The following is a 16,837-nucleotide window of genomic DNA, read 5'->3' on the forward strand; positions in this document are numbered from 1 at the left end:
AATCTGTTGGTTATAATAAAACATCTGTGGAAAATAAAGCACTCGTTGTCATTGCAGTTATTCTGTTTATTTGTGCACTTTTACATTCTACTCATGCATGTTTAAGGCTGAGAAAACAAAAGTAACAAAGGAGGCCAAATAAAACACTGATGAGGAAAATAAACTTTTGGTCTCCAGCCTTGTGCGCTTTTCTGACACAGTAAATCCATGAGGTTTAAATGACACTAAAAAAGAACCAAAGCATCTGTTGTCTACACATCTTTAAGTAGCTCATCCAAACACGTTTGACCTTTGACCTTCTTGGGTCCTGCAGCACAAGCCGTCGGTAGAGCTGTTCTAAATACGTCTAGGTTCTGTTCTGGTTCCTCGTGCAGCAGAGCCTGATGTTCTGGAGAAGAAGCTCAAACACTCAAAACATCACTACGTCTGTTAAACTGAAAGGATCCCCATGCTGAATATATTCATAACTTCTGTCTCTTAGCAGTATTAACACCCCCCCCCTGTGAGCTACCACTCCAGCTCCACCGGGTACTTCCCGGTCAGACAGGCGGTGCAGTGACCCGCCCTCTTGCCGGTCTTGTTGCTGGAGCCAATCAGCTGGTCTTTCTGCTGCAGGGAGGCGATCCCCTCCTCCACGGCCGACAGCAGGCCCTCCACCGTCAGGTACTGCACGCTGGCTGCACCTGCACAAGGGGGGGGGGGCAGGTTGAGACGCAGCAGGGATAGAACCACGTGTTCCGATGGACGCGGCGTTCTCACCGATGTATTTGGCCAAGTCCTGGAACTCAGGCCTGTTGGCGATGAGCTCCTCCTTGGTTGGGATGTTGATGCCCATGTAGCAAGGGAACCGGATCGGGGGGGAGGCGACTCGGATGTGGACCTGACGAGGGGGGGGGGGGACCACGGGTCAGAATACGTAACTTACATCCATCTTGGAAATGAGTGAGTTACAAACGCAGGTTCCAATAAATAAAGGAGGAGCGCCTCCATCAACAAACCTCCTTCGCTCCGGCCTCCTTCAGCAGCTTGATGATGGGAGAGATGGTGTTGCCCCTGACGATGGAGTCGTCCACCAGCACCACCCGCTTCCCGGCGAAGTTGTCCGTCAAGGCGCCAAACTTCTTGGCAACGCCCAGCTGGCGGAGGCGGGTGTTTGGCTGGATGAACGTCCTGCCGACGTAGCGGTTCTTACAGAGCACCTCAATGTACGGCAGCCCGGACTGAGGAGAGGGGGGGGGGGTGAGGTCATCGGATTGGGCGGCGTGCGAGCGCGTTGGCACAGGCGGTCCGTGGAGGCGGGGCACTGACCTGCTGGGCGTAGCCCAGGGCGGCGGGCGTAGCCGACTCCGGCACGGTGCTGACCACGTCGGCGTCCGTCGGGGACTCGATGGCGAGCTGGCGCCCGCAGCGCTGCCTCACGGTGTAGACCATCTGCCCTGCAGCACACGGTCACATGGTTCTTCAAAGAGGTTCTCAACCCCCCCCCCCCCCCCCAAACCATCACCGCCACGAGATCAATCATCTCACAGTATTCATTAATAATCCAACAGAACGGAAGCGTTTCAAACCTTCAAAGATGGAGTCCGGCCTGGCGAAGTAGACGTACTCGAATATGCAGAAGGCCGGGAGGTCTCCTTCAGGGCGGGGCACCACGCTCAGAGACTTCACCCCGTGCCTGGAGATCTGCACGATCTCCCCCGGCAGCACCTCCCGGAAGTACCTGAGGGACGCAAAAAAACGCCATCGTTACCCACCATGCTTCACTCGCGGCGGCGGGGGACACGTCTGCCGGCGCGCTGCACAACTGACTTGGCGCCGATGGACTGGAAGCTGCAGGACTCGGACGACACCACCCAGCCCTCCGTGTCCTCCACCCCGGCCCCTGAGGAGAAGACGGAGAACCAGTGAGACCTCTGAGGGGGGGGGGGGGGGGGGGGGGGGGAATAAAGAGAAGCTCCACCAGCCGTACCGGCGCTGTGCAGCTTGGAGACGGGCACCACGCGGCCGATGCAGAGGGGTCGATTCCCGTACGGGTCGCGCACGGCGTAGACGACGTCTTTGAACATGACGAGCAGCGAGTACGACGTCGGCGTCTCGCTCATCAGGTTCTTAATCCTGAAGTAAAGCCAAAAGAAAAATGAACATTTGGAAAAAGGCAGATTTAAAAAAAAAAAGAACACCGAGTTCTATCACAGCGCCGACCTGGCGACCCAGTCCGGCGCGTCCTGCTCCTCCATGGGGGGGGTCAGCGCCAGCAGCTGGGTGATGAGCTCGCTGTCCGAGCTGGTGGAGAGGCCGACGCCATGACGCATCACCTGCACCACACAAGCCCATGTATTACCCAGAATGCAACATGTCGTGTGCATTGATGCCAGGGCTGCACCTGCTCACCCGCTTGCGCAGCGCCTCGGCGTTCACCAGCTCGCCGTTGTGGGCCACGGCGATCTTCCCGTGCAGCGTGTCCACCACGAAGGGCTGGCAGTTCTGCAGCTCGGAGATGCCGGTGGTGGAGTAGCGCGTGTGGCAGATGCCGAGGTTGCCGTGGCGAAGCTTCAGGAGCGCCTCGGGGGGGAAGGCCGTGCTCACCAACCCCATCCCCTGGGGCGAGGGTTACGCAACACGTCACCATCGCACACGCTCAGTGCAGCATCCCGAGGATTAGCCTCAGAGAACATTCATCTCAGTTATGCAACACGATATTCAAGTGATTGGTTTTCTAAATAAATCTTATCCAACAACCAGAACACATTTTAACCTTTTTATTGTGACCAGAATCAAAATTCTTCCTAACTGCGGTAATGTTATTTTTTTCCAGGATGTTCATTTTGAGTCATTTCTAAGACATTAGAACAGAGATTATAATGTAATATCACATTAATATGAAGATGAACGACCTTTGTAGTTTTTGGTTATACAGCATTTTGAATACGTTTATGTAACTTTAATAAAGCAGGTTTTGTTTTTCATGCATCTCAGACGGATTATTAACGTCAAAGTGGAAATAAATAATATGCAGCTCATGAACTATTTAAGAAGTGTCATATTAATATGTAGCTGAGTCTACTTGACCCCCCCGCGGCCCCCCAGGGCCCCGGCGGTACCTTGTGGGCTGCGTACGTGGGCGGACTGGCTCCGTTGCTGGTGACGATCCCGGCGCTCTCCTGACCCCTGAGGGGACAAACACAAAACCACATGAGCTCAAATTCCCCCTCTCTGGCAGCGGGGGGGGCGGGGGGGGGGGGCAGCCCAGGGCAAACTGAACTGGTTTGTTCTGGAAGGGGGGAAGGGGTGAGGCCGCCTCGCTGCAGCTTTCAGCCAAATACCAAGCTGCTTCTCGGATTACCGTTAGCCCCGCCCCCTCGGCACACAGCTTAAGCCAGTGGTGAGGCTGCTATTCAGCATGGAGGCGTTGCTCTCAGGCTTAACCGCCTGGTTGCCTAGGGAACCGGGCGGCAGAGACAGAGGGATCGGAGGGAAAAAAGCGTTTCCAGGTCAGCTCAAAACATGGAGAGAGGAGCAAAGAGACAAAGAGGAGGTGATAGTGAGGAGGGGGCCGGGGGCAGGGGCTCGGCGGAGAGGCCGCCGTGGGGGGAGGCCGAGGTGCTGGCTCTGGTGGCGGCGTGGGACGAGGCGGGAGGCCGGCGCGCCGACACCAGAGCCACGTTTGAGTCCATCTCAGAGCGCCTGAGGAGGCTCAGCGTGGAGCGCGGCTGGTGGGAGTGTCGGGCCAAGTGCCGGAGCCTGGGCCTCCAGAGCGCCACCCCGGGAGGAGGGGGGAGGACGGAGGAGCGCTGGGAGGAGGAGGAGGAGGAGGAGGAGGCGAGCCACACAGGAAGCTTCCCGATGCAGGAAGGTAAACGGAGGTTTCAAAGTCATGTGAGAATAAACCGGTCGACCCGTTTCAGCTGCTTTTAATGTTTGAACGACCACACGCAGGCCTGAAGGCGCCGCCGCCGCCGCCCCCCCGGGCCCCCGCCCTGGCCGCCGCCGAGGAGGGCGGCCGCCACTGGACGGACGACGAGGTGCGGGCGCTGCTGTGCGTGTGGGCCGACCGGCGCGTGCGGGAGCGCCTCAAGTGCACGCTGCGCAACAAGTCCATCTTCCAGGAGATGGCGCGCCGCATGCAGAGGGGCTTCGGCGTCGTGCGCAACTGGAAGCAATGTCGGACCAAATACAAGAACCTCAAGTACGACTACAAGACCGCCAGGAGCGCCCACGCCGCGGGAGGCGCCGGGGCGGGGGGGGGCGGCCCGGGGAAGTACATGAAGTTCTTCGACGAGGTGGAGGCCATCCTGCTGGACCGGGGGCCGGACTACGGCGCCGCGGAGACGCAGGCGAGGCCGAGCGAGGGAGGGGGCGGGGCCGGGAGGCTGCGGGCGCCGCCGGCCGAGGAGAGCGAGGTCGTCATCGAGATCGAAGACGGTGCGTTTTCAGGGTTTCAGTCAAAGAGACGCTTCGGTCCGCAGAATGTTCACCAGAATCTGCACTTTACTTCTCAGACGACAACAGCGATGGTGACGATATGGAGGAAGATGTGGGGGCAAAGTGGAGAGGAACAGGTATGCCCCCCCCCTCGCCCCCCCCCCCGTGTGTAACAGGAAAACAGTCACACACCACATTAAAGATGCAAAGAAACACGTATGTTATGGAAAAGATGCACTGGGCTGTTTAACGGACAGGTGGGGGCCGTCCTGTGGGGGGGGGGGTTGATGTTTGAGGCCTTAAAGCTGGCTGACTTAAGGGGGTTCTGACCTGGGGGGGGGGGCATCTGTCTCTTTGTAGTCGTTTAGTGACTCTTTAAAGTCAACTTGTAATTGATTTCTGTTTCCTGGCTGTTGAGGCCTGGGGAGGTGAGGGGGGAGGGGGGGGGGGGGGGGGGGGGGTGAGTGGGGGGTGCGATTTACAGCACATTTAACCCCCTCTTTGCTGGATCCGTGTCCCTCCAGATGGCCACCTAACGCTCTGCGACCCGTCCGGCTCCGAGCAGTTCCACGTGGTCACGGTGGCGGACACGGGCCGCAACTGGAGCGACCAGGAGGTCCGGGCGCTGATCCGCGTCTGGTCCGACCGGCGCGTGTGCCGCCAGCTGGAGAGCTCCACCAGGAAGAGGGACATCTTCGTCCAGATCTCCAACCGGCTGATGCAGCAGGGCATCGAACGCGACTGGAAGCAGTGCCACACCAAGTACAAGAACCTCAAGTACCTCTACCGCTCGCTGCAGAGGGGGCGGAGCTCCGAGGCCGACCCGAGGCGCCTCATGAGGTTCTACGACGAGGTGGACGCCATCATGAACCGCCCCGCCGACGGCTCGCCGTACCGCGCGGGGGGGCTCCTGCCGTCGGAGGGCGGCGAGGAGAACGAGCCCGACCAGACGAACGGGGCGAGCGAGACGGGGGGGGCGGCGACAGACGACCCCACAGACAGAGACTCCGCCTCCTCGGTGAGCCTCGACGTTACCCCGGGCAACAGCAAACCGGTACCGGAGCGCCGCTCGGATCCGATCCGATCCAGTGAGTGTTTCATCATTCTCTCTCTCTCCATCGCTTTAATGTGATTGGTCGGCTCTGGAGACGCTGAAGTTGAAGTCATCCACTTCTTAACCAATAGAAATCACTTTGAAGGTGAATCAACAGCCAATAAGTGTTCTTCTATTTTAAAGAGTCCGGTTTCTTCACCTTCTTTAAATGTGGGTTTGAATATTATTGATAGTTATCGTTAATTCATCGAGATGATCGATATGTGAAAGAGTGACTTTTCTCAGGAAAACAATTTAGAAAAACGTCAGTTATTAGATGATGACGCTCATCTCTTCTGTAGAAAGTTAATCAAATAATTTATCTACAGAGGAGAAGAAAATCCTTGAATTAAATGGGAAATAAACAACGTTTTCCAGATGTTTTCCTCTGTGGTTTAAATCTTTTAGGCTCTTGTGAAACCCAAGTGAAGACAGAAGAACCCCCCCCCGCCAGCCGAAGGAAGAGGAAAGCAGCGGATGGAGGTTTGCGGCGTCCTCCTGTCACATGACGTGCTCCCCTCTAATGGCCGACTCGCCGAGTCCCGTGACGCCGCCTCAGAAATTCAATCAGGCACAAGGGCTCGTTTGTCCTCGAGAGAGGGGGGGGGACGTCCAAAAATCACTTCTATTGATACCCAACAGGGTTGGAGGTAATAACCATAAACCATTTGACCCCCCCCCCAGACGTCACACTCCAAACCCCCCCAAAGAAGCTTCCCTGTGACACCACGGAGTGCAAAGAGGAGCCGGATCACATCCCCATCATGAAGATAGACTCTGTGTGCTCGATGCCCTCGCAGGCTCCGCCCCCAGACAGCGAGGTAAGTCAGCATCCAATCACAATGCCCCCCCCCCCCCCCAAGTCCTAAATCAACCGAACAACTGATCCATTTGGTCAAAATGCAAAAAAAAAAAAAAAAAAAAAAAAAACTCTCATTGATGCTTTTTGTCCAAGAAACTAAATAAATGTTTTGGATTATTGGTCAAATTTGATATAAATTTATCTGGATGATTAAAACATCTTAATTGATCAATAAAAATAAACCTTATTTCCATTTTATGATTGAAATGAATCTGTGACTCTGGATTAAGTTTGTGATGAGGTTTAAGAATCAACCTTTACTTACTTATTACTTGTTTATTTCTGCCATCTGCAGTCAAAATACAAACAAATAGAATGTGGGTTAAGATGCATTTTTTAACCTAATCATAAATATTATTATGGCATAAACTACTTGTAACTTTCATCTTTGAAGGTGGACTTGGTTCTTACAGGTTCGAGGTCCGAGTGACCCCCCATGACCCTTACAAATGAGGGGGGGGGGGGCATTCCTCTCATTTTGTCATGTGACTTTTTGTTTTAAGTTAAAACTTGTCTTTCTTAAAACGAGAAGCTGCTTTGAGTCAGAGGAGAACTTTTTAGACTTATAGAATTCACCAAGAAGCGAGTTGATCTCTGACGGAAGGAAGTGACTTTAAGAATAAAAGAGTACATTTCAACATGACCCCCCCCCCACCGGCCCCCCCGCCCCGCGGCTCACCTGTGCTGCAGCGCCACGAGCCCCAGCGTCAACACCTGGGCGACCTCCAGCTGCGTGGGCCACTCTCCCGCCGCCACGCAGCCGAACACCCCGCACTCCTCCCCGATGCCGGAGCCCTCGAACTCCATCGTCCCGGTGGTCGGTCCTCGGCTGACCCGGTGGACCGGATGGCGCTCCCCCCTCTCCCGGTTGCCCTGGGCGATGAGAGCGTGCGCGCACTGTTGAGCACGTGCAGCGAACTCGTGTGCGCTCCGCGTGCAGCTCCTTAAGATATTAAAACGAGCCTTTAACGGGGGGAGAACCGGAGGGAGATCACCGGAAGGATCACACACACGAGAGGAAGCACGTGGTGCTCCAAGGTGACAGAGCTCACGAGGTCTGACCGATCGATCCGGTCCTGATGAAGTCAGCTGGGATCGATCACTTCTTCTTCTCTTGTCTAAAAGAGGAGATTAGTTCGGAGGTTGTCACGAAAGTACCTCTTCTTCTCGGCAAATGTTTAGAATTTCTGACATGTGCCTGTCCTCAACCCCCACGTGGTCACGACAGCGCTGCTGTGATTGGCTGCCCGGCTGAACAGAGGGCCGTGATTGGTTGATGTTCCGCGGTAAAAGACTTCCTGTACGCCTCCTCTTCCTCGCGCCGCTTTCCTCACATTTGTTCTTGTGCGTTTCAGGAGAGTCGCTCGCGGCAGACCTTCACCATGACGTCCTCCCCCCCAGGTAACCCTAACCCACGTGCCTGCAGCCACACGTTCATTCACACGTGGTTTTCCATGTGTTATATATGTGTTTTTTATTTCTTTCACAGAGCTGAAAGTCGGCCAGAAGCTGAACGAGGGGAAGACGAAGCAGATCTTCCTCCTGGAGGATCAGCCCGGGATGGTCCTGGTCCAGTCCAAGGACCAGATCACGGCCGGGAACGCCGTGAGGAAGGACCAGATGGAGGGCAAGGCGGCCATCGCCAACGGGACCGCGGGCTGCGTGTTCCGCCTCCTGCAGGACTGCGGTGAGCCCGGAGCAGATCTACATCCTGTCTACATCTAGATCTACATCACGTTTATATCTAGATCTACATCACGTGTATATCTATACATTCCGTATATATCTATATAGATATTTATATTTTATGTGTGTGAGAGAAGTCTGTTGGCTGGAGGTGTGATTTTCCCCCCCCCCCACATGTCACGTGTTGAGTCTCCTCATGTCAGTGGGTCCAAACCAGAGGAGTATAATTATTGACTCCATTTTCTATTTGTAAAGGTGGAGTTTAGAGGTTGTGAGATGACTTTGTTACACCTTTTACGTTTAAGGAAAATGCAAAGTGTATAATTTAACCTCCTGTAACATTAAGTAATTAAAAAATGGTGAAGATGAAACGGTTTTCTGCATTAAGACCGAAGCCAGTTCCACAGTTCAGAAGTCGTTCGTCTTCTTTCTGATATTTACAATGATCAAACACTTTGATTCTCGTATCCTCACAGAACCGATCCCCTCAGTAACGTGGCGTTGTCATGGCAACGTGGTTCGGGTCATTAATGACTAATTTAACGGTAATCTGGGATAAGTGAAAACAACGTGCTGCACATGAGCCTCGTCATGTGACTTGAAAGCAAACTTTGCATCGTTAAATGAACACATTTGTCCCCTTTGATCCGGGACGGGCCCGTGGGCATCTGTAGAACCCTGGCTCTGGTTCTGGTAGCGTTGAATAAGCCGGAGGCTGCTCTGTGCTGCAGGCATCAAGACGGCCTTCGTGAAGCAGCACTCGGACACGGCCTTCATCGCCGCCCACTGCGAGATGATTCCCATCGAGTGGGTCTGCCGCAGAGTGGCCACGGGGTCCTTCCTCAAGAGGAACCCGGGGGTCAAGGAAGGCTACCGCTTCTCCCCCCTCAAGATGGAGATGTTCTTTAAGGTGAGTCTGAGCTTCTCTTGCAGCCTCCTCCGATTTGTCCCGTGGACCCCCAAACGTTCCCATCTCAAAGCGCCCGCTGGCCTCTGACAGGACGACGCCAACAACGACCCCCAGTGGTCCGAGGAGCAGCTGCTGGAGGCCAAGTTCTCCCCGGCCGGGCTCGCCATCGGCCAGTGCGAGGTGGACGTGATGAGCCGCAGCACCGTGGCCATCTTTGAGATCCTGGAGAAGTCCTGGGCCACTCAGGACTGCACGCTGGTGGACATGAAGGTAAGACGGCGCCCTCTGCTGGTCGAACCCAGCGTTTCTTCTGCTCCACTCCATTTTATTCAGGCCCCCCCCTCCCTCCCTTCCCCTGCTCTGTAGATCGAGTTCGGGGTGAACGTGAAGACCAAGGAGATCGTCCTCGCCGACGTGATTGACAACGATTCATGGCGTCTGTGGCCGGCCGGAGACCGGAGTCAGCAGAAAGATAAGCAGGTCGGGACTGTGAGACCTCCTGCTGAGCGATGACCTGTGAAGCTGAGATAACACCCCCCCCCCCCCACCCCCCCTCTGCTAGGTGTACCGCGACCTGAAAGAAGTGACCCCCGAGGCCATGCAGATGGTGAAGAGGAACTTTGAGTGGGTCTCTGAGAGGGTCAAGGTACGCTGGACCTGAATCTCCTGTTATCTGCTGTTTACTTTTCATTATCGTTAAATATTATCTGAGTTCTTCTTCTTCTTCTTAAACTCTAAAAGGTGCTGAGTTCTTTTTCGTTTCTACCAACCTACCTTGAAATCTTGAATGGAGAAACAGGTCTTGTTAAAGCGATACATTTAAGTTTCCATAATGGTCCAAAGCAGGCTCCGCCCTCAAAACAGACTGGCCAATCATATCGTAGCTCTGCCCAGTCTCCCTCTCTGGTTGCAAATCTTTTCAAGCTTCTTTAGTAGCTTTGGAGTTCATTTGGTTAAATGTTATATCACCAGTGAAAACATGCTGTGAAAGCTTCTTCACGGTGGACCATCATTCACAAAATCTAGAGACTGAGACCATAAACTCATGTTTACAATGTTTACTGAGGGAATAAATCAAGAGAAGTAGTCATTTCCATAGAGTCGCCCCCTGCTGGTCACTGCACAGAATGACGCTTTAGCTTCACTTCTCACAGCCTGCTGTTGGTTTTTATGCAGAACCTTTGGCGCTAACGTTAGCGAGTAGGTTAGCACATGGGCCCACTTGCATTTGGCTAACAAGTGCTGGCGTCTCGTCTCTAGCTGCTGCTGGAGCCTCGGGCCGGCGGCAGGGTGGTGGTTCTGATGGGCTCCACCTCGGACCTGGCTCACTGTGAGAAGATCAGGAAGGCCTGCACCTCCCTCGGGGTCCGCTGCATCCTGAGGGTCACCTCGGCACACAAGGGTCCCGACGAGACGCTGCGCATCAAAGCCCAATATGAAGGTGTGCGTGGGGACGCGCCGGGGGCGGGGTTAGAGGGTATGGGGGCGGGGTTAGAGGGTATAGGGACGTAACACCTGCTCTGTCCCCCCCCAGGTGACGGCGTGCCCACCGTGTTCGTAGCGGTGGCCGGAAGAAGCAACGGCCTCGGCCCGGTGATGTCCGGGAACACGGCGTATCCCGTCATCAACTGCCCGCCCCTCACCCCGGACTGGGGGGCGCAGGACGTCTGGTCCTCCCTGCGCATGCCGAGCGGTGAGCAGTCCACCTGTCGTCACTAACGTCACCTGCTGCTCCACAATGTGTACGTGCATGTGTCCGTGCACTAACCCCCCCCCCCCCCTCCTTGTTGTGGTCTAGGTCTGGGCTGCTCCACCATCCTCTCCCCCGAGGCCGCCGCCCAGTTCGCGGCTCAGATCTTCGGGCTGACCGACCACCTGGTGTGGGGCAAGCTGAGGGCCTCCATGCTCAACACCTGGGTGGCCCTGAAGCTGGCCGACCAGAAGCTGCAGGCCTGCAGCCTCTGAGGCGGCGCCTCGCTCGGGGCTCCGCCCCCTTTTCCTCCTGCCTTTCTCCCGCCGAAACGCTTCCATTAAAATAGAGTTCAGTGCTTCTGTAGTGGTTTTGTCCCATGAAACCTTTTCCCCAGCAGATACTCGGCATGTCGCAGCAGGAGAACATTCCATCGTGTGACTCGCCGTCGGGCTAATGGGAAACTAAATGATGACTAAATCAGATTCACCGCCATCACGAGGCTGAATGTCTATTTCTGCTCACTAACTTTTGCAAATAAATACCTTTCTGACGCAATAATGAACATTTTGGTGTATTCACTTATGTCTGAGAGATGAATTCCTTTTGACAAAACTCATTTTAGTGATTTGTCTAGAAACGGAAGCCAAGGTGTCAAATGTGTGGAGAGTCACATGACCAGAGGCTCGACAGCAAAAGAACAGCTGACATGGAACTTCACTTGGGTCTGAGCCCTTTAGATCCAAAGAATAAAATGTACTGATTTTTTTTTTTTTTACTGGAAAAAGGGAGACATTTCCAACAGTATTTAAGGTGATTCTTCTATTTACTGGAGCCAATTCTATAAAAATGTGCATACTCTATTTTATAGATGATTCTATTCACACAACTGTCAGTGCTCCTCTAGTCCCTCTGGTATCATTTCTAACTGGACTTCAGCTGCTCTTCCTCTCCTACATCTACCTTCCTCTCTGCTGCAAGGGCCCCCAGGGGGGAGCTCCTGAGAGGGCGTCTGGCCCCCAGGGGGGAGCTGCTGAGAGGGCCCCCGGCCCCCAGGGGGAGCTGCTGCTCACCTCCAACGACTGCGGCATCTTAACCCTTCAAACGGTTCCAGGAGTTTGCAGCCGATGAGTCACATGATGCCGCCGCGCTCTCTCTTCTGAACACGAGCGATGAGGCGCGTGACGACCTGGATGTGGAACGTCTTTGTTCCCGTGTGGGAGGAACAAGTGGGAGGACGGAAGTGCTTTTCATTTGGAGCTGAATGCTAAACGTTTAAAAAAGGACCGTGCAGGGGAATCCATCTCTGTGTCTCTCTGCATTACAGAGCTGCGTCTCCTTGACGACTGTTGCATAGTAACCGTCACTCCGTATACAATAACCTCTTTTTCCTTTGAGCTGCGCTCCACAAATTCACTTTAAATCCCCCACTTCAGATTCGCTTCTTGTCCTCCATTACTCATCGCCATGGATACCGGACCGTGTAAATGAGCGCAACGTGATTCATCAGCAGAAAAGTCTCTTAACCCACTAATGAGTTCCTGAGTGTGTGTGTGTGGTCGCGGCTTCACCCCCAGCTGAAGTGTGAAATGAGATCCATGCAGCAATGAGAGCAAAATGAAAAGAAGCCAAAGACTTTCTCAGGACTCCAAAAAAGTAATTTATTTATTGATCTACGCGTTGCTATGGGTCAGTGCTCTAGTTTATTTACATGTCTTCTACAACAGTATCTCATCTTGGCCGCTTCGTCTCATGATGGATGGACGTCAACTCCTCCGTCGTCTCTCCTGTGACCCCCATCACCCCCCCCCCCCCCGCGCGCGCGGCGATCACAGCGCCCCCAGGTCGTGACACGAGCGGGACTTCTGCCTCAGGAACCGGCCCACCTCCCGCTCCCGCGGGTACCGAGGCACCAGGCTGGACAGGAAGCGCTTGGCCCGGGAGGTGATGCTCCCCCGCTGGCCCCCCCCGGCGCTCATGTCTTCGGCGCTGGACCCCGGCGGCCACGGGGGCTGACCCCTGGCCAGCCGCACTGCGCACTCCAGGAGCTCCGGGGTGCGGTGGTCCAGGGAGGCGGAGATCTCCAGGTACAGACATTTAAAAAGGGCGGCGCTGGACATGGCCTCTGTGGGGGGTGGGGGGCAGAGGGGAGGAGTTATGCCCTTTATAGCAACATTGTGAATAATTTGCATGAATTACATAATTGAATTAAACCCTTGAAGAGATGATGCAACACAAGCTCCGCCTCTGATTTGAAATCCCTGTTGACCAATTCATTCACTTCAGTAGCTTTGATGCTAAGAAGCAGAACTTTTTATTCTAAGTTATGGTGAGATTCGCGTCACGTTGAAAGCTTCGCTGACCTTGAGCGGTGACCTCGCGCGTGCGGACGAGGTCGCTCTTGTTGCCCACGAGGATGATGGGGGTTAGGGGCTGCGTCTCTCTCAGAAGGAGCCTCAGCTGAGCCGTTCGGTGGAAGCTCCGCCGGTCGGTCACCGAAAACACCAAAACACCGACCTCGCACTGCAGAGCCGAGAGGTCCTGGGGGGTTTGGGGGGGGGGAGGAGCGAATGACTGATAAATGCCAATACTCATTTACTTCTGAGAGTAACACTGAATAATATCACGCTAAATACTGTTTTTACTCTCAATTTGTTTTTATCAAACTGTTCAATCTGAAGACGTCAAACAAACGTTCTACTTCAATGACTACATGTTGCCGTGTGAAGTTTGACCTTTTAAATGTTAATATCTATATTTTGTACCTTTAAACAGAGGCTGGTTATCGCAATATGGAATGACCAACATCGGGATGAAAGATTAAAAAATGTCTCTCTCTCTCCCTCCCTCTTTGTCTCTCTCTCTTTCTCTTTCCCTCCGTCTCTCTCTCTTTCTCTCTCTCTTTCTCCCTCCCTCTCTCTCTCTGATGCCAGTGAGCTGCCCTCGAGGGAAAAGAAGAGAAAAGTGTGATAAACAACCTGATAATGAGCTTTCCCTCCTTGGACCAGATGCAGCCGACAAACAAGAACAACAAACAATGTGACGTGCAATAAGCCACATGAGCACATCTCAAACATGCTCCACGAGCCATAGTTCATTTATTTAATAACAGATGCCGCAGACTGAATACTTAACTGCTAATAAATAGAATAGTTAGAACAGTTACCCAACACCCAGTAATGTTAATAAGCCTCTTATTATTACCCTGTTAAGAACCTTAATTCAAAGCGCTAACAGAGTTTCTCTTTTCATTTATAGTTCACCTCTTTCAATTGGTATTCTATATGTAAACGTGTCCTAGTGCATGCTGGGATACGATTAAGTCCCAATTTATGTAAGAACGGGTGTCTCCTCACTCTGCTTTCTGATCCAGGAACATTTGTCTTCATAAAACACACATAATCATCTGCATCAAACAAATGGCTTCTAATGAAGTCCAAATAAAACACGTCCAAACGTCTTAAAGTGAAACAACACATTTTAAGGCCGATGATGCTGCAGTCTGTGACGAGACCAGGTGTGTGTATACGTACATATCTAAATTAATAAAGACATCACTGTGAAGGACGCACAGCGCGCCAGAGAAGGCTACGAGAAGAAGCTCACCTGTCTCCAGTTGTCAAAGATAACGATGGTGCTGTCCTCGTCGTCCACGGTGACCGTGCGTACGTAACCCTCCCCTGAGGACAGGGAGCGCAGCGGTTAGGGCTCACCTGAGACGTCATCCATCACCTGCGGCGGTCCGGTCTCCCGCAGGCTGCCGTCTCACCTTCGGAGTCCACGGACGCCGTCCGGTCCGTGTCCCCGCCGAGGGCCACGGCCAGAGAGGACTTCCCCACGCCGTTCTGGCCCAGCAGGGCGATCCTCAGCGGCCCGTCGGGCCGGCCCTCCGCCGCCTGGGCCGGGTATTCGTCCAGCGCCGGGCTGAAGCTGATGGCCGCGGCGGATGGGCCGACGGGCCCCGAAGTCCAATCGCAGTCGTCGTGGACGGCTTCCTCCCGTCTGAGCTGGTGCTTGATGGGCAGCGGCGTGCTGCCTCTGCGCACAGCCGGGGCGCAGGGCAGGGTCATGCTGTCGCACTGCAGGACGGTCAATGCACATTTACTGATGGGTTACATGCATTCTAAATGGACGTGTTCTTTTAAGTTTTTAGAGTGCTTAAGAAGGTTTCTTTTGTGAGTAATTTGAACTGATTTACTTATGTCATTGTTAAATCCTAAAAAGGCTTTATTAGCACTTCATAGCTTCTGAATCGATGGATGCTGAGACACCAATTGAAGGGTTAGAACTCAATAGAGCGCTGCAGACATTATGTGATACACCACGCAGATTGAGTTAGTGGTTTTTTAACAAGTGTCTAAATGGAACGACAAAACTCCAAAATCAACCGGTTTCTTATCAATGGAACCAGTGCGAGGCTAACTTCCAGGTTAGTCTACTTCTTAGCCTTTAATATAACTTAATACTTAATTAAATAGTATTAGTATTCCCTTTTCCCATGGCGTAGTATTTTTTGGTCGTTGTGAAACTCTCGCGAGATGATTTCCTGTCATCAACCAGTGACTCTCGCGAGAGTTTTGCAATGTGTTTACCTCCCAAACATTTCCGTTGTTTAAGCTAATCTGGCGAACTTTGTTAGCAAACAGTTATTACTTAATATTAGCAACATTATCGTTCGTTTTGGAGTCGTTGTCATGTACACCAGATAAAGGTAAATCAAATGTTCACTCCCTATGCTCCCTTTTAGTCTCCACCATCTCCCGAGGGGGAAAAATGGATAATTAACCGCTAAACGTTCAACTTTCTTCTCCTCTCGTTAGCAGCCGTTAGCTTAAACATTCGTTAGCTACCGCTAGTTAGCTTCCCTTTAGCTGCTTTTAGCTAGCATGCGGGAGGGGGAATTGTGGTCACGTGATGCTTTCCGTCACTAAATAACTAATAAAGGATTGTTAATGGCAACATTTAAAAAATAGCAAATAAATAAATAATAAAAAATAATTGATTAAATAAGTAGCCAAAAGTTGGATTTTACGTTAGTGATTAACACGAGAAACTCAAAAGCCTTCACCACACACACACACACACACACACACACACACACACACACACACACACACACACACACACGCGTTAATCAGAAGATATCAAACTATCGATAGTCAACTGAACACCCGATGTTTGTTGGCACTAAAGACGCTCAGCATCTCACCGTGGTCGCTTTCTTCTCGTTGGTGAGATTGTCTTCGGGCACATCTGTCGGCATCTGCAAACTGAAGTGAGCGGGAATAAGGCCGACCCCCCCCCCCAAAAAATCACAACCAATCCCGGGATGATCTCTCACCGGTCACGCGGCTCTCCGCAAAGTATGCGCGCTCTCTTTCTTTCTCTCCCTCAACTGATGTTCTCTCTCTCTCTTCCTCTCTCTCTCTCTCTCTCTCTCTATCTTTCTATGTATGTCTATATATATATATTTATATCTGTCTACCCCCCCCCCCCTCTCTCTCTCTCTCTCTCTCTCTCTATCTGTCTACCTCTCTCTCTCTACCTCTGTCTCCTCAGGTTCGGGTCCAGGTCTGTACTTGGCACCGTCATTCATCACCAACCTCCGAACGGCACAGTGACTCACCTACAAGCGCTCCTTCGGGTGAGTTGAGGAGGGGGGGGGGGGGCGTGGTGGTAGGGTGGGGGGGGGGAGCTACAACCCTCTCGTTGCTGCAAAGGTGTAGCTGGTGCAGCAGCTCGCGCTGCATGAAGGGAGTGAGGAGAGAGATGCTCACGAAGCTCTCAGCGTTGACCTCTTGGAAGCAGGAGGGAGCAGCAAGCACGATGGCCACTAGGGGGCAGCACAACACAGGTCTTCTCCTCTAATTGGCTGTGTGTGTGTGTGTGTGTGTGTGTGTCAGGATCATACTGTATGTTTAAATGAGTCATTGGGGTTTCCTCTTGATGGGCAGAGGCATGACAACCCTTCTGCCTTTAATTCACCACCCGGCTCCCTTTAGAACGTTTAAAAAAATCATGTAATATCCAACCCACCGACCCCCTGACCCAAGGATCCTAGTCGAAACATGTTGTCTGTCAAAGTGCGAGCGTGTCCGTGAGCTGTGGCGCGCCCCCCCCCCCCACACACACACAAAGCCACAATGGAGTCCGGCAGTGAACAGCCGGGGCGCT

General features: G+C 53.1%; 3 protein-coding genes across 6 annotated transcripts; 1 reads left to right on the forward strand and 2 right to left on the reverse strand.

Annotated features, from left to right (window-relative positions):
• Positions 1-45: 45 nt before the first annotated feature.
• Positions 46-7,191, reverse strand: ppat (phosphoribosyl pyrophosphate amidotransferase). The gene is made up of 11 exons (XM_037469540.2): positions 7,057-7,191; positions 3,102-3,168; positions 2,392-2,598; positions 2,203-2,315; positions 1,970-2,115; positions 1,810-1,882; positions 1,569-1,720; positions 1,309-1,436; positions 999-1,220; positions 760-880; positions 46-683 (listed from the first exon to the last, which is right to left on the reverse strand). Exons 1-11 carry the CDS (start codon positions 7,182-7,184, stop codon positions 508-510), a joined length of 1,533 nt encoding a protein of 510 aa, XP_037325437.1. The 5' UTR covers positions 7,185-7,191; the 3' UTR covers positions 46-507.
• paics (phosphoribosylaminoimidazole carboxylase, phosphoribosylaminoimidazole succinocarboxamide synthetase) lies at positions 3,490-11,228 on the forward strand. Of its 3 annotated transcripts, XM_037469536.2 has the most exons (15): positions 3,490-3,853; positions 3,937-4,422; positions 4,500-4,559; positions 4,947-5,510; positions 5,924-5,998; positions 6,200-6,336; positions 7,733-7,778; positions 7,867-8,064; positions 8,795-8,973; positions 9,064-9,243; positions 9,340-9,453; positions 9,536-9,619; positions 10,234-10,414; positions 10,508-10,666; positions 10,772-11,228. In XM_037469536.2, the coding sequence occupies exons 1-15, from the start codon at positions 3,505-3,507 to the stop codon at positions 10,936-10,938; spliced, it is 2,979 nt and encodes a 992-aa protein (XP_037325433.2). In that variant the 5' UTR covers positions 3,490-3,504; the 3' UTR covers positions 10,939-11,228. The 3 variants fall into 3 exon arrangements, with proteins under 3 accessions (XP_037325433.2, XP_037325434.2, XP_062419637.1); XM_037469537.2 differs by lacking the exons at positions 3,490-3,853; positions 3,937-4,422; positions 4,500-4,559; ... (1 more) ...; positions 5,924-5,998; positions 6,200-6,336 and adding an exon at positions 7,296-7,415; XM_062563653.1 differs by lacking the exons at positions 3,490-3,853; positions 3,937-4,422; positions 4,500-4,559; ... (1 more) ...; positions 5,924-5,998; positions 6,200-6,336 and adding an exon at positions 7,403-7,519.
• A 1,059-nt stretch (positions 11,229-12,287) lies between these two features.
• On the reverse strand, positions 12,288-16,324 carry LOC119217211 (GTP-binding protein REM 2-like). 2 transcript variants are annotated; one of them, XM_037470693.2, is made up of 6 exons: positions 16,290-16,324; positions 15,873-15,933; positions 14,433-14,742; positions 14,270-14,343; positions 13,027-13,204; positions 12,288-12,788 (listed from the first exon to the last, which is right to left on the reverse strand). In XM_037470693.2, the coding sequence occupies exons 2-6, from the start codon at positions 15,924-15,926 to the stop codon at positions 12,493-12,495; spliced, it is 912 nt and encodes a 303-aa protein (XP_037326590.2). In that variant the 5' UTR covers positions 15,927-15,933; positions 16,290-16,324; the 3' UTR covers positions 12,288-12,492. The 2 variants fall into 2 exon arrangements, with proteins under 2 accessions (XP_037326590.2, XP_037326589.2); XM_037470692.2 differs by lacking the exon at positions 16,290-16,324 and having other exon boundaries at positions 12,289-12,788; positions 15,873-16,283.
• Positions 16,325-16,837: the final 513 nt, after the last annotated feature.

This window comes from Pungitius pungitius, chromosome 7 (assembly GCF_949316345.1).
Source record: "Pungitius pungitius chromosome 7, fPunPun2.1, whole genome shotgun sequence".
Classification (NCBI taxonomy): Eukaryota; Metazoa; Chordata; class Actinopteri; order Perciformes; family Gasterosteidae; genus Pungitius; species Pungitius pungitius.